This window comes from Castor canadensis, chromosome X (genome assembly GCF_047511655.1).
Source record: "Castor canadensis chromosome X, mCasCan1.hap1v2, whole genome shotgun sequence".
In the NCBI taxonomy this organism is placed as follows: Eukaryota; Metazoa; Chordata; class Mammalia; order Rodentia; family Castoridae; genus Castor; species Castor canadensis.
Window position 1 is genome coordinate 81,551,835 of NC_133405.1, and position 15,274 is coordinate 81,567,108.

Below are 15,274 nucleotides of genomic sequence, written 5' to 3' on the forward strand. Positions count from 1 at the left end.
GGAATTAATGACGCACATCTTTAAATGTCCAAATATGCCAGAATGACAATTTATTAAAAGGACAAGAGCACAAATTCCTCCCTTTTGATAAATTCCTCTGGTTAGCTAAAAGCAACACTTCCTAACAGCTTAATGGATGGCATTTCCAACTTGAACTACATATGCATCTCCTACCACAGCATACAGGCTATCATTTCTGAGCATTTCAGTCCCTCAAGCTGACAGATCTTATAAAGACCAGACTGGACACTCAGATGTATGCTAAGAATTTATTACCAGAAAAAGAAACCTAGAAAAATACCCTAGTCATAATAATACAATAGCCACCATACAAAAGAAGGGAGAAAAACTGGCAGCTGGGCATGTCGCAAGTGGGCAAAAGAGCAGATGTGCGTTGGTGGCTCAGTTGAAACCCAGTACTGGAAAAATTTCAGCTGAAATTTTTTTTAAGCTCAGCACCCAGAAGCAGGTACCCCCACATCTCCTACCTGTCCAGCCTTCGACACTGGAAGTGTATAGATGAAAGTAATAAAAGCACACCAGTATTGTCTGGCTCTTGTCTCCAGAGCTGCATGCAGTGTCTCTCAGCTGCCTCAAAATCTCCTGCCTGATACTCTCGATGTGCCAACTCAGCTAACCCTTGGAAGGAAAGCATACGTTTCGTTGGTTCTGGAGAATCATCAAAACATTTGAGGGAAGGAGGGGGGAAAACAAAAAGTTAGAAATGCAAACAAAAAAATGTAAAAAATATGGCATATTAAACTTAAAGATGAAAATGCTTGAAACTATGTAAAGCACTAGAGTGTTCTGCATGTTATTTATAACCCCGAGTTAACGTCAAGTGCAGAATTGGCATCTTTAGAATTCATCCATTAATACTTGCTTTTCTAAACCACATAGACTATTTCTTCCTGGATGCAATTACATTTTAAATATTTTGTACTTTTAAATTATAAGGCATAAGTAGCATGGAAAGATTCATTAAACATTGTTACTTATAGCTTAACATACTGAAGCAAAACACTGAATGTGCAATCTGCAAAGGTCACAAAGATTTAATAATGTCAGAATAACCTACTGGGAACCCATGTTTCAGGCTGGATTTTCAGGGGGTGGGGAATGGTAATAAACTATCTCTTAACACAGGTGGGTACACCAAATGTGTTTAACCCTTTATATTGATGAATTTGCATATTTCACAATTTAGGACTAGAGACAAGTCTAGGGAGAAAAAAACCTAAAAGTCAAGGTGTTGTTTTTAAAATAGTTGATAAACAAAATGAATTCATTTGTCAAGAACCAAAAACATTTAATAGGGCCATCAAATATTTTAAATAAAGACCCAAGAGTATACTGCCCCTCTACCATTCCCAACCCACAAAGAGACTCAATTAGCTAAATCCCACCCACACTGCTTTAGCACTCAACATTTTTCCAAAGCACTCTGGCACTGACTGAAGATTTAAAACATTGCAAACTACTCTATAGAATAACCAAGCAGTAACCTACAACTGCAGTGGTTTAAAATGTAAATAAATAAAAGAATGAGCTGGATGCAGTGGTACATTCCTATAATCTCAGCATTCGAAGGCTGAGGCAGGAAAATGTAAAGTTTGCGGTCAGCCTGGACCTGTCAAATCCTGTCCCAAAACACCAACAAAACAAAACAAAACCCAAAAACTAAGCAAATCAAAACCTGTTGGATGCATTAAAAAATACATCGGGAAATTTACGGCTATCCATACTTATGACAGAAAATTATAAAGACTGAGCCTAAGAAGTGCAAGAACAAATGAGTAAGCTTGAAAAAAGTATAGGGAAGGGGAATATAAGAACAAGAGAAAAATAAAAGCGAAAACAAACCCATGACCAAAAGGTTATATAAAAGTCAAAAAAAAAAAACTGAGAAAATTGCTACAATATAAAACATTGGTAAAGCACAAATGAATAACAAATTAAAACTTTGCTGTGTGTGATTTAATTCAGACACCTAGTAATAAAGGGTACACTTAAAGCTCAGGAGGGAGGAGAACCTGCCCAAATCTCAATTGTAAATATTTATCTGAACAGCAATACATTGTTAGAAATTCAACGACAGCACTTTCACTAGATAGTTGGAATGGGAAACCACAGGCAAATTACTTGATATTGCCAAGGTCACAGTGACAAGCTCAAATTTGAGCCTAGCTTCCCAATCATTAGAGCTGACCAGTGTTCTGAATACTTGGGAAAGTGAATTTTTTTTCCTGACAGAATGCACAGCTGACCACAAAAACAGAGAGCAGAAAGACTTGCGTCCAAATCTGAGGGAGGCTATATCTTTAATAGAAACTAAAAATTTACATTTTAGGCAAGTCTCTAGAACTTCCTACCTCCTTAATTTAACAGTCACTTTTCAAAGCCGTTTATCTGGTCTTTTCACTGAAAATGACCACTTCCCCAAACAACAGACAGAAAAAGACAAGCTAGTAGAGAATCTAGTACAGAATCTTACATCTTCGAAAATCACGGTGAGGGAGTGGGGAGATCGAACTAATTATTAATCCCACTCCCTACAATTATGGATACGCTACTATTGAAGATTCGCCTATTACTTATTGCACAGTGTCCAAAAACAGTAAGTAAAACCCTAGACACATCTCAACTGCGAAACAACCGTTTTTTAAAAACCCGTGGGAAATCTTACAGCCACAGCCCAATTCCCCACCCCCTTCCGTCCCAAATAGCCTCACTATGCAAAGGCGGCCGAAGGACTCTCCTATAATTTGGTTGTTTTCGTATTTTTAGTAGCAAATGGTCGCGACTGAATTGTCTGCAGCGGCAACCACTTTGCACTTGTGCAGCTACACTCCAGTTGCTTTACAAACTCTTCAAGCAAGGATGGAAACTTAAAAAAAATACACGCCCTATGAATAAAGACACGCGGGGCTAAAGAATGGGGACGAAAGACCCCGAGGCGGCGGCGGAAGAATACACCGAGAAAGTAACACAAAGCGAGAATTGAGCGGGCAGGGTGGTCATCGCCAAAGCAAAGGCTTCGGGTGGTTTCTCCCCCAAGGATAGGAAATAGACTGGAGGGCTGGCAACCTCGCAGAGGAAAGGGTGTGGTTCCCCGCGGACGGGGAGGGACAACAGGCTGGGAAACGCAGGGTGGGGGTAGCGGGTGGTATTGGACGATGGCAAAGGGAACCCCTGGAAATTTCCAATCTAAACCAGGACCGCTCAACCAAAAGAACACACAGAAAAGCTCTGCCCGGCGAGGAGCTGCTCAAGGTCCCCTCTTCTTGAGGTTACTTGTAGCACACATCGAGGAGCTCTTGCTAAGTCTTGGCGTGATGCAAAAGTGAGAATGTGATTACAACGAAATGGCACCCCCGCCCTAGATTGGCAGAGAAAAACCAAATGTGACTAAGGGGAAAGGGCTGGAGGAGGCGATGGAGGTTTGGAAAAGAAAAGGGTGATGAGCTGAAATTCGGGGACAAACAGTTGCGACGGAGACTGAAAGGACAGGGATTCCAATGCAGTTCATCCAAGACATTCTAAGCGCGCACGTGTGGTAGGAGCGTCCCGCGAGAGTAGAGGGCTAGAACATTTATGGGATTTAAAAAAAAAAAAAAAAACCAAGAAAAGAAACAAAAAGCAAGCAAGCAAGAGGGTATGCAAGAGGAACGGACGACAGCGGAAAACCCGATCAGATGCCAGTAGACCACGAAAAACTCAGTAATGCCACTGATGTAATGGGGATGGTTAGAGGGAAGGGAGTAATGAGCGATACAAGACGGCGCCAGACCCCAAAGGGGCGTCTGCCAAGGTAGAACGGGACACTGGTACCTGTGCTGTCGGCCACGTTGCCCACGGAAGACGCCATCTGGAGCTGCTTGAAGGAGAGCAAGAAGGGGGTGATTGAGTCCTAGTGCCGCCACTACTGGCAATAATGTTTTTGGAGGTCAGAAGAAGATAGGGGCTGTGGTATCGGTGTCTTGGAAGGCTTAAGCCGCGATAGCAACTGCAAACCTCAAACCTTAGGAACTCTAGTGGGGTATCTACCTTGCACGGTCTTGAAATGGCGGCGACGACTCCTCGACCGAAACAACACGGGCCGGAACTACTTTCTGTTACAATCAAGTACCCTCGCGGAGGTAGCGCGGTAACTACCGCTACCAACAAAATGACTATAATCAAAGTCACTTGCTCTTTGGTAACCTTCCGCTCAGGCCCATTGCGACAAACCTGATTGTACCGAGAGCGCATGCGACTTCGCTGTCAACCCGACCCCGGGTTTAGGGCACTCCATAGGGCAGTAATGTCCAAGTTTTTAAGAGTGAGGCGGAAGGGGAAAAAATACGCACGTCGAATATATTTTTGCAATTGCAAAATGTAAGTCTGTTACCTAGTCAACAAGGTCAATGTCAACAAATGCTAGAGACGTCTAAAAAAGTTTAATCAACTTTATTTGTACGAAAATGGATAGTTACACGGCTAGCGTGTCAGTTCTGAGAATGTAAATGAAAAAAATTGCATTTCAAAGATGGATCTCTTCGAAACGACGGGGGAGATGATTCCGAATTGAATGCGTTTTAATTCTGACTCCACCCATAGGCTTAAGCACTTTGATGAAAAAGACTGATACTTTCACTGAGCCAAATGCACCCAAACATCTCCGATTTGGGCCACATAGCCCGAAATTTCTAAATCGGTGTGCTCTTTCGGGAGAGTTGTGCTCATGGAATAGGGTAAATGCTAAATAACTCAGGGACATGCTAAGAGTTTGCACGCCGAAAGCAATCATAAAAATGTTAAAGATGATTGGTTTTCGTCAAAATCCCTGACTCTCTTTTGAGTTGTGACTTTGTTTCCACCAAATAGCTCTGCAGATCGTCACATTCGCTGATGCCATTGAGCTTGATCAAGGCAGTTCACCAATACTAAGCGCATTCTCTTGCCATCTGTCTAATTTACAAATCTAGATGGAGTCGTGACTTGCGACAAATCAGCTCTTATGATCCTCCTGCGGTTTCAAGTCCACTGTTCAGACATTTTATCAGATTGTTATTAATTCATACCTCATCTCATGTTCCTGAAAGGATTTAAGGTAGCTTGCCACATCAGCAAGAAATTATTACAAGACTCTGGAGGCTCCAAGTTGGATCGTTTGCAGTCCTTATTTTAAAAAAGCCCTTGATCTAAGAAAGCAGGTGGATGAATTTCTTCAAAGTTTCCACTACTTTAGCCCCTTGACTACTTAAAAAAATAATCTAAATCCTCAAGTTCTGCTTCAATTTCTTGGACACAGTTGACAAACTGTTAATTATGGATATGGGCGCAGAGAAAAATCATAAGATAGCTAATTTCCTCCTCCCATAATGAAGAGTCACAGCATTCAGTGAAAAAGACAAAGCTCACTATACACACTCTTTTGGAAATTGGGTACCAGCCTCTTCTTTTAATTCGATTTCACTGGTAAGTCCCCCTCCCCCACACACACACATCCACCAAGTGCCTCACCTGTGATAAATAAAGTCGGCTTTTTAACTTTTAGAACCAGACTTCTCAGATTTCACTGGCAGATGTTTAGGGCCTTATTGAATAGTCCGTGCTAATTAATTAGGTAAAACTCTTCTTGTTGAATGTCAGGTCATGCTCAAGGGTCAGCTAGGCTCTTTGGCTCATAGAACGCTTGTGATCTAAGGTTCCTAATCCTGAGAAAAGAATCACAACGATGTTATGATACATTTTGCTGCTGTGGAAAGCGGGATGGTGGTACTCACAGTGTAGGTCAATAAGGAAAAATCGGAAAAATCGTTTAAGAACCCCATCCAGGTACCTTCCTGGAATAGTACCTGGAAGGTTTAGTTTGAAGGACTTGTTCATCAGACAAGTATACATACCTTCTTCAGCCAATAAAGTATCCTTTACTTTTATCTGCAAGGCACTGTGGGAGACATAAAATGAACAAGATAAGATCCTCGCCCTCAAGGAACTTGAAGCCTAGTTAAGTAGACACAAAATGTCACTAGAAAATGATATAGAATACTATTTAGGTAATAAAATACACTGGTTTCTAAATATCTCGGGAGGGAAAAGTCACTTCATGCTGGAGGGGGCTGATGATAAAGGCTTGAGCTGAGCATTGAAGGAGGTGCTTTTATGTGTGCGTTTCTTCCCTTTCATACTAATTTCTGGTTACTTGTTCTTTTCTCCCTTTTATGTGCAACAATTCTAAATGTAAAATCATCTGTAAATACATCAGCGGCTTCAATTTCAATCCCAAATTTTGCCACACATTATTATGTGTTACTTTTCTGTCACTCTGTAACATCGCCACAGATTTACCTGCTTGAAACACATCTTGTAACAATACCACCAGCGCTGGAGGAGGGAGCAGGGAGATGCGCTGCCTGCCGCCACTGGAAAAATGGCTGCAAAGGTTAAATGAAGCTGAAAAAAATGCATAGACGCAGCAACCCAGGTTCTCCAGATGTGTAGGGATAATATTCCACAGAGAACTTGATACCCCTAAATTAAGAAACTAGTCACGATGAAAAAAGCTAGTCTTTAAAAAACCTTCCAGAAAAAAAAATCTTCCAGAAATCTTTTAACCTGAACAAAAGTAAAGAAAAAACTGACTACATTGTAGTAAAACCATCACTAGCCAGTGAATTATGGAAAAGATGGTTCCTTATTTGGTAATTGCTATAATAAGGATATGGCCAGCTGTAATATCAACAGTGCAGATGAAAAAGGTGAAAACACCCATATCAAACAGTGAAAAGCCTAGGGGAGCATTGCAAAGGTGGCTTTCTGCAAAACAAAAGCAGAGAGCACACCCTCCTGAGCTCTGCCCCATGAGGATAGTCTTTAAAGATGTGAGAAAAAATAAAGACGTCTGAGCAAAAAGGCAAGTCTACTTCCCTCTACAGTCATCACTTGCTTCTTGACCTACAAACTCAAAAAAAAAAAAAAAAAACGCACACCAAGATGGCTGTGAGAGGCAAAGCCTTGGTTCATTCTTCCAATCCAAGTCCATCACTGAATGATATTCAAAAAGATTTTCATAATCTACAGCCTGAAACTATGCAAAAAACAAAATAATTCATGAAAGACCTGAGAATTTCAGAGTAGAGACTTGTATCTTCTCCTTGCTGAGCATGTGTCTGTAACTATTGAACTTAGGCCTAATGACATGTTTCTGTACCTTTAGGCAAAAGGCTGTAAATTGTGAAGATCTTGTGGCTACTGTCTGGACAGTTCTTTCCCCATGGAAGTTTCTGTGGTTTCTTCTCAAGTGAGAGATGAGAATCAGGTAGATCTTCACCAGGCCACTGCCCCAGAAATTTTCGTGGGTCTCAGAATGGCTTTTCCTTGGCACCTAGGACTCACATCACAGAGCCCTAGAGTGAGTGATGTTCCTTTACTCTCACGATTGCTCCCTCCAATGCAGAATAATTAAATCCAAAGGAACTTCACGGGACTCACCAGCACACATGTGTACGTGTCTGAAAATCCATTCCATCATTTGAATTTTGAACCTGACTCTGTTCCTTAGGTTGCAAGAGTTTATGACTCCATGCAAAATAGTGATCATTGGCTCTGGCAAGCCTTTCAGAGGAGCTGAAAAAACTTGCAAAACTGAAAACAAGGATGGTACTGGACAGGAATCATATGCTGAAGGCAGAAGGGAAGCTAGCGAATGTGCCAGATGGTTGGTTCCTTTTTTGTTCAGGATAGTTCTGATGACTATTATCCTTTAAGCTTGAGCTCTCACTTCTATGGTAAAACACTTCACACTAGAACTGAACAATCAAGTGGTAGGTTTTGCTTTCATGAACAACCAGATGTAGAAGGACAATTATTTGGTCTAATTGAACATTCACCTAGGGACTCTGAAAATGGAGCTTTCTGTTATTCAATGTCTTAGTGGCCTGGATCTGTAATTTACACTGTCAGACTGACCAATCCAGTATCACAATTCATGCAGGTTTGTTCTTTGCAGAAAATGTGTCATTCATTTTATGTCAGCATATCAGAATAGACTTATTTAGAAAACTGCCTGTTCTAAACTGAAGGACTATTTATTTACAGGAGCACAATTGCTGTAAGATTACAAGAACCCTGTATCTTGCCCAAACTTTGGGATCAAGAAAAAGAGATTGAAAATACAGTTGACAAACTTTCATTACTGTAAAAATCTTTTGCTTCCATAACTGGTTCAGTTTTTGTATAAAAACATTAATCAATTTGTTGAGATGGAGAAGTGTTCACAAGTTATTTTAGCAAGAGTTTCTTTTGGTTCTTTATGATGGAAGTCTGGAGGCATTAGAAGTACAAATTAGCTTTTGTCAATATGCAAAATAATCACAGTGAAAATGATCACATTTTTTTATCCACCCTCCTACTCCTTTGTTCTATCAACCGTGATTTTCATTCATTGAAAGCACATTTCATGTGCATTTGACCAGAAGTAAAGTTGAATGGAAATTTTAGAGTAAAAATTGTCTAATTTTCAAAAGGTTGTGCTGAAGAAACATACCTGTGTGATAATACACATAATTTATATATGCACTGAAAATGAATTTTTTTGGAGACAGAATGGCCTGGACACTCATCGTCCTCCTGCCTCAGCCTCCGGAGTGCTGAGATTATAGGCGTATACTACCACATCTAGCTGGAAAATTATTATACTTTAGAAAGATTTAGAATTATGAATTGATATAATCTTGGGTAAGAGAACACATATCTGTAACGTATCTTTTAGAGCAACCTTTTCTAAGTTTCTTTTTTGGCAGTACTGGGGTTTGAACTCAGGGCTTTACGATTGCTAGGCAGGTGCTCTACCACTTGAGCCATGCCTCCAAAGCTTTTTTTTTTTTTTTTTTTTTTTTGCTTGGTTACTTTGGACATAGGGTCTCGCTTTTTGCTCAGGCCAGCCTGGACCACAATCATGCTATTTTATGCTTCCTGCAGTAGCTAAGATAATAGGATAGGATGATAGGAGCACACCACAAATGCCCAGCTTTTTTCCCATTGAGATGGGAAAGAACTTTTTTTTTTTTTAAATAAAAAACTTTTTTTGTTTTTGCAAGGGCTGGCATGGAACTGCAAACTGCAATCTCAACCCCTTGGGGGACTTAGGATACCAGGCGCATGCCCAGCTATTGGTTGAGGTGGGGTCTTCCTAACTTTTTGCCCCAACTGGCCTGGAACTGGGATTCTCCCAGTGTCAGTCTACCAGGTAGCTAGTATTATAGGTGTGAGCCACTGGTGTCCAGCTTCCAAGTTATTTTTAAGGTTGTGCTTTTTTTTTTTTTTTTTGGTGGTGGTGTTTTGCCAAGCAGATGCTCTACCGCTTGAGCCATGCCTCCAGCCCTATATACTCTGATTATTTTGGAGATATAGTCATTCTTTTCGCCCAAGCCAGCCTGGACCTCTGTCCTCCTATTTTAGGCTTCCCACCATAGCTGAGATTACAGACACACACCAAACACAGCCAGCTTTTTTCTGTTGAGATGGGATCTTGCAAATTTTTTCCCCCCGGGCTGGCCTGGAACCAAAATCGTCCCGATCTCAGCCTCTAGCTAGCTGGAATGACAGGTGCTCATCAATTCATGCAGCTATTGCTTGAGATACAAAGGAGGTACTCACAAAGCAGGCACTCTATCTGCCACTTGAGCCACACCTCCAGTCCATTTTGCTCTGGTTATTTTGGAGATAGGGACTTATGAACTATTTGCCAGGGCTAGCCTTGAACTGCAGTCCTCCAGATCTTCACCTCCCAAATAGCTAGGATTACAGGACTGAGCCACTGCACATAGCTGGCTCTCTATTGGCTTTGGGGGGGGCACTTGAACTCAGGACCTCACACTTGCTAAGCAGGCACTCTACCACTTGAGCTACTCCACCAGTCCTGCTTTGTGTTTGATATTTTTGAGATAGGGTCTTTGGAGCTATTGCCTGGGCTGGCTTCAGTCCATGATCCTCCTGATCTTTGCTTCCTGAATAGCTAGGATTACAGGTGTAAGCCACTGGTACCTGGCAAATTTTCAAAATTAAGTATTGGTACACTAATGATCACAAATTTAGTTTCTTTTAATACTTTAATCTTTGTGAAGAAGTTTTGTTTTTTGTTTGTTTGTTTACAAACTAGGCTTGGTGGTTGAAACCTGTAATCCCAGCACTTATAAGGCAGGGGCAGGAGGATCATGAGTTTGAGGAGATGAAAGAAAGAGAGAGAGAGAGAAGAAAGAAAAAAAGAAAGAGGGAGGGAGGGAAAGAAAGAAAGAAAAGAGAGAAAGAGGGAGGGAAGAAGGGAAAGGAAAGAAAGAAAAAGAGAGAGAAAAAAGGGGGGGAAAGGAGTTTTAAACACCCTAGCCAGGTGCTGATGGCTTATGCCTGTAATCCTAGCTACTTGAGAGGCTAAGATCAGGAGGATCTTGGTTTGAGACCACCCCAGGCAAATAGTTCTCTAGAACCTATATCCAAATAACCAGAGTAAAATGGACTGGTGGTGTGGCTCAAGTGGTAGAGCACCTGCTTTCCAAGCACAAAGTCCTGAGTTCAAATTTCAGTCCTATCTAAATAAATAAATAAGCATTCTTTTTTTCATGCTGTACTGAGGATCAAACCTAGTGCCTCACACAAGCTAGGCAAGTACTCTGCCAATGAACTACACACCCAACCCTAAACATTCTTTTTATTAATCAGATATAATGCGGCAAAATATGTAGTTTCTGTTTCTGAAAAATGTGCCAAACTGTCTAGAGAGGTCTTATAGAAGGGATAGGGGATGTGACTCAGTGGTAGAGCCCTTAAGGTCCTGGGTTCAATACCCACCACTGCAAAAAAAAATGTGTTGTAGAATTTGGTAATATGTACACATGTTGGGTTAAAGAAATTTTATAGTTGTGTTTATGTGTTATGGTATTAATACTTGGAGTCAAACTGTTTTAGTTCACACTTTTTCTGTATGATTCAAATGAGATGTGTGCTATTGGTATTTAAATGAATTATTCCAAACCCATTGATTTTAATGTTTGAGTTTTAAACAATAATAATTTCCTGTACATTTCTGGAAAGTAATTGTATAAGAATCTATTATTTGCTTCTAAATATGGTAAAAAGAATTTTTATTAAAAATCACATACAAGAGCCAGATGTGGTGGTGCACAACTGTAATCCCAGTACTTGGGAGGCTAAGGCAAGAGGATCGTGAATTTGAGGCCAGCCTGGGCTACACAACAAGACCTTGTCTCAAAACAAACAAATGAAAAGAAAACACATACATACAACACACATTTATTTTCTCAGTTTCCATGGATCAGGAATCTAGGCTCAGGTTAATTGGGTCCTCTGCTTAAGGTCTCAGGCTAAAATCAAGGTGTCCATTAGACTTGAAACTCAGTATGGCTCAAGGTCGTCTTCCAAATTTGTGGTTTTGACAGGATTTAGTCCTTAAGGTTGTAAGGCTGAGGTTCCCATATCCTTGTTGGTAGTCAACTGGGGACACTCTGAACTCCTCTACGCCACCCACATTCCTTGCTCTGTGTCCCCCTCCATCTTGAAAGACAGCAATGGAAACTTCCCTTGTGTCAAATTCCTCTCACATTCTGAATCTCCACAGAAAGAGCCAATCCCCATGCCTTTTCCAAATAGTAGGGAAAAAAATGCGTAGCATACAATTTGTCATCTTAATGATTTTTAATTGTACAGTTCAGAAGTATTAAGTATATTCACATTGCTGTGCAACAGATCTTCATCTTGCAAAACTGAAACTCTATGCCCATTAAAAAACAACTCCAGAAAAGAAAAAATTATAATTAAAAAAAAACAAACTTCAGGACTGGTGGCATTGCCTCAAGTGGTAGACTGCTTGCCTAGCAAGCATGAGGCCCTTAGTTCAAACTCCAGTACTGCCAAAATGAATAAAATAAAAGATAACTCCCCATGTCCAATAACCACCCTTCTACTTTGTTTCTTGAATTTGACTGTGTTAAACACCTAAATAGGTGTGTTTATTTTTGTGACTTTTAGAGCCCAGTCCTAGAGAGCACGACTGTGAGTCCAGCTGGTGGTACTGGGGTTTGAACTCAGTACCTCACACTTGCTAGGCAGGCACTCTACCACTTGAGCCACTCCACCAACCCTTTTTTGTGATGGTTTTTTTCCAGATAGGGTCTCTCAAACTATTTGCCTAGGCTGGCTTTGAACCATGTTCTCCTTATCTCTGCCTCATGAGTAGCTAGGATTACAGGGGTGAGCCACTGGTACCTGGCTGGATCCTCTAAATTTAAAAGTCAGCTGATTTGGTTCCTTAATCTGAACAATCCCTTCAAATAAGTGCCTAGATTAGTGTTTGTCTAGTAACTGAGAGAAAGTGTGTGTACACCAGTGTGGCTGGGAATATTGGAGTCTGTCTTAGCGTTCTACCTGCCCACAGTGGCAATGAATAATCCTGAAAAAGGAGGTAGAGTGCCGACGGGAGGCGGAGAAGGCACATGCTGACTTCAACTTTCATACACAGAACTAGCGCTCCCAATTTGCCACATGTGGAACTCTAGGCAGCGATAGCACAGAGAAAGGGTGGAACAGTCTGATTCCATAGTGTTCAAGGTGTCACATTCTTCCCTCAGATTACTGGAATGATTTGGAAGACAGGAACAAAAGACAGTAAAGAAAAGTAAATTATCTGAGACCAAAAAAACCATATTTTCATCCCCTGCCCTATAGAGTGAGCACTGGGAAGATATTAGTGACAGAGACCCCATTCTCTAAGGCTCTGACCGCTGCTTCTAGGGCAAGGAGCTGGGGCAGAAAAAAGGATAAATGGAAAGGAAAAACCCACTAGACCTCATGTTGCATGCTGAAAATAGGTGAAAGGGTATAGGGCTGGAAGAACACATGTGGGATATCGAAATAGCTCCAGAATTCATTCTCCACCTCCACTGCTAATGCCACTCCTCTCGTACTGGCTTGTGCTCTCTGACTGGTCTCTGGGATGTTAATCCTACCTAACTTTCTACACTTGACCTTAGGAAATCTAAAAGAAAAGAAAACAGAATTAAGCCAATACCCAGCTTAAAAATTCTTGGTCCCTGCATCATCTAGTTTAGTGCATGAGACGTCCATATGTCAGTTCTGCCTACTAATCCAGCCTATTCTTGCAGCCATGATTTACTGTACTCACACTTGGCATTGCTCACTCATTTCACTTCCCCAAAAGGATCAGGCTATTTCACACATCCTGCCAGAATGGCCATGCCCTCCACCCCTGGCTGCTTAACAAGTTTTTCTATATTCTTTCCCTCTCCCCTCTTTAACATACTGGCACATGGCCCAGTAGCTCCCTCTCCACTCTAATTCCTGGCCCTCATTTCAGGGAATCTCATTGTCTATAAAGATGACATAAGCAGCAATTCCTCAGTTCCTTTGCTCTCAATTACCTTGTCTATCCTACTTCAGTCATGTACACTGGAAGCACCACATTTTGAACTTCACTGTGGTCTGGAATGGCTCACTTCTGACATCTCTAACTCAAGTATTCCATTTTGATGGTCTCCTCTCTTTCCTGCTCCCTCTAGCCTTCAGCCACATGCGAGGCTCTTTGACCACATGCTGACTCTCTCTAGTTCATACTTGAGACCTCCTTTTAATCCATGTCAGGAATGCCTGGCCTCTTTTCCTTCCAGTCCCAACTTTTTGTACTCCCATGCTTAATACCTAGACTACTCACAACAGCACCTTTGACTCACTTTGCATCCCTCTCTGCCACATGGGCCACAAACCTCTAACCTTGTATGAGTGCAACAAATCACCCTTTTCCTCTCCTTTATCTGCATGTTATAAAGAAATACACAAAACCGTACAACTCACTAAACCAGACCAACTGTTGGTCATCGACCTAGCTGAACCTTGTCAACAAACACTACACTTACATCCATCCTTATCTCTCTCTATTCTATATTCCGGTTCAAGGCCTGCCTATCCACTTGTATCCTAAATGTCATATTTTTCCATCCATTTCAGAACCCTGCTCTATTAAGTATCCCTGCTGTCTTTGATTTCAACCTAATCTGTACTATCTTTTCTTAGCCTCAAACATGTTTAGGCCAGATACCAGTTGCTTACACCTGTAATTCTAGCTACTAAGGAGGCAATGATCAAGGGGATAGCAGTTCCAGGACAGCCTGAGCAACAAAAGTAAGACCCTATCTCAAAAAAAACCTCAACACTTGATGGAAGTGGCTCAATTGGTAGAGTGCCTGGCTAGCAAGCAGAAGGTCCTGAGTTCAAACCCCAGTACTGCCAAAAAAAACTAAAACACGTTTGGGAGTCACCCACTAAAAACAACAAAAATCTCTCTTGAGCTGGGTGCTGGTGGCTCACGCCTGTAATCCTAGCTACTCAGGAGCCAGAGATCAGGAGGATCACAGTTCAAAGCCAGCCCAGGCAAGGAGTCCAAGGGACCCCCGTCTTGAAAAAAAACCCATCACAATAAAGGGCTGGTGTAGGCCCTGAGTTCAAGCCCCAGTACCAAAAAAAAAAAAAAAAAAAAAACTCTCTTGATCCTGAATCTTACTCCAGTGTTAATTTCTCATCTTATCTTCTCATCGTAAGCTTCTCCAAATACTAATAGTCTACATTCATGGTCTCTACTTCCTTTTAACTACTCATGCCTTAACCTACTGAAAAATGGTTCTATTGTTTTTGGCAATAGAACAGGTAATATGACCTCCTCCAAATTACCAAAGCCAATAGCTTCTTTTGCAGGTAAGGACAGAAGGTTTATTTATTTATTTATTGAGATAATGTTTCATTATGTTGTTCAGGCTGGCCTCAAACCCCTAGGCTCAAGTCAGCCTCCTTGCCTCAGCCTCCCGAGTAGCTGGGACTACAAGGAGCACATCCAACTTACTTTTCACTCTTGATATTGTTGGATCTTTCTATGCATTTGACACTGCTGACCATTCCTACCTCCTTGAAATGTTCTGTCCTTTGGTTTCCATGACACTGAATTCATTCAGTTTCCTGGTTATTTGCTCTTTTTTTTTTTTGGCGAATTTGAACTCAGGGCCTCATGCTTGCTAGGCAGGCACTCTACCACCTGAGCCATTCCACCAGTCCTCTTTTTGATCTCCTCTTCCTCCTCCCACCATTTTAAAGTTAATGTTGCCCATGTGTTTCATTAAGAATCGAGAAGGATTTGCGAGTTTGCGATGTACTCCACTTGCAGTGAGCACTTTAGGAGATCTTCTTTAGTATACTTATTAAAGACACATGA

The 15,274-nt window shown here is 41.3% G+C and overlaps 1 protein-coding gene and 2 pseudogenes across 3 annotated transcripts in view; 2 read left to right on the forward strand and 1 right to left on the reverse strand.

Moving 5' to 3' along the window:
• Positions 1-4,094, reverse strand: part of Ogt (O-linked N-acetylglucosamine (GlcNAc) transferase) — a 34,292-nt gene extending 30,198 nt beyond the window's left edge. The window contains exons 1-2 of one of the 3 annotated variants that reach the window (XR_012444429.1): positions 3,832-4,094; positions 489-669 (exon numbers count right to left, since the gene is read on the reverse strand). Coding sequence is in view for 2 of the 3 variants with exons in the window: in XM_020183850.2 (XP_020039439.1) it covers positions 489-669; positions 3,832-3,868 (218 nt within the window). In the remaining variant the exon portion in view is untranslated. The remainder of the gene's footprint in view (positions 1-488; positions 670-3,831) is intronic. The other 2 variants (XM_020183851.2, XM_020183850.2) reach the window with 2 other exon arrangements.
• Positions 4,064-7,201, forward strand: LOC109699232 (suppressor of cytokine signaling 6-like; annotated as a pseudogene).
• Positions 7,202-7,351: 150 nt separating this feature from the next.
• Positions 7,352-8,064, forward strand: LOC141410404 (suppressor of cytokine signaling 6-like; annotated as a pseudogene).
• Positions 8,065-15,274: the final 7,210 nt, after the last annotated feature.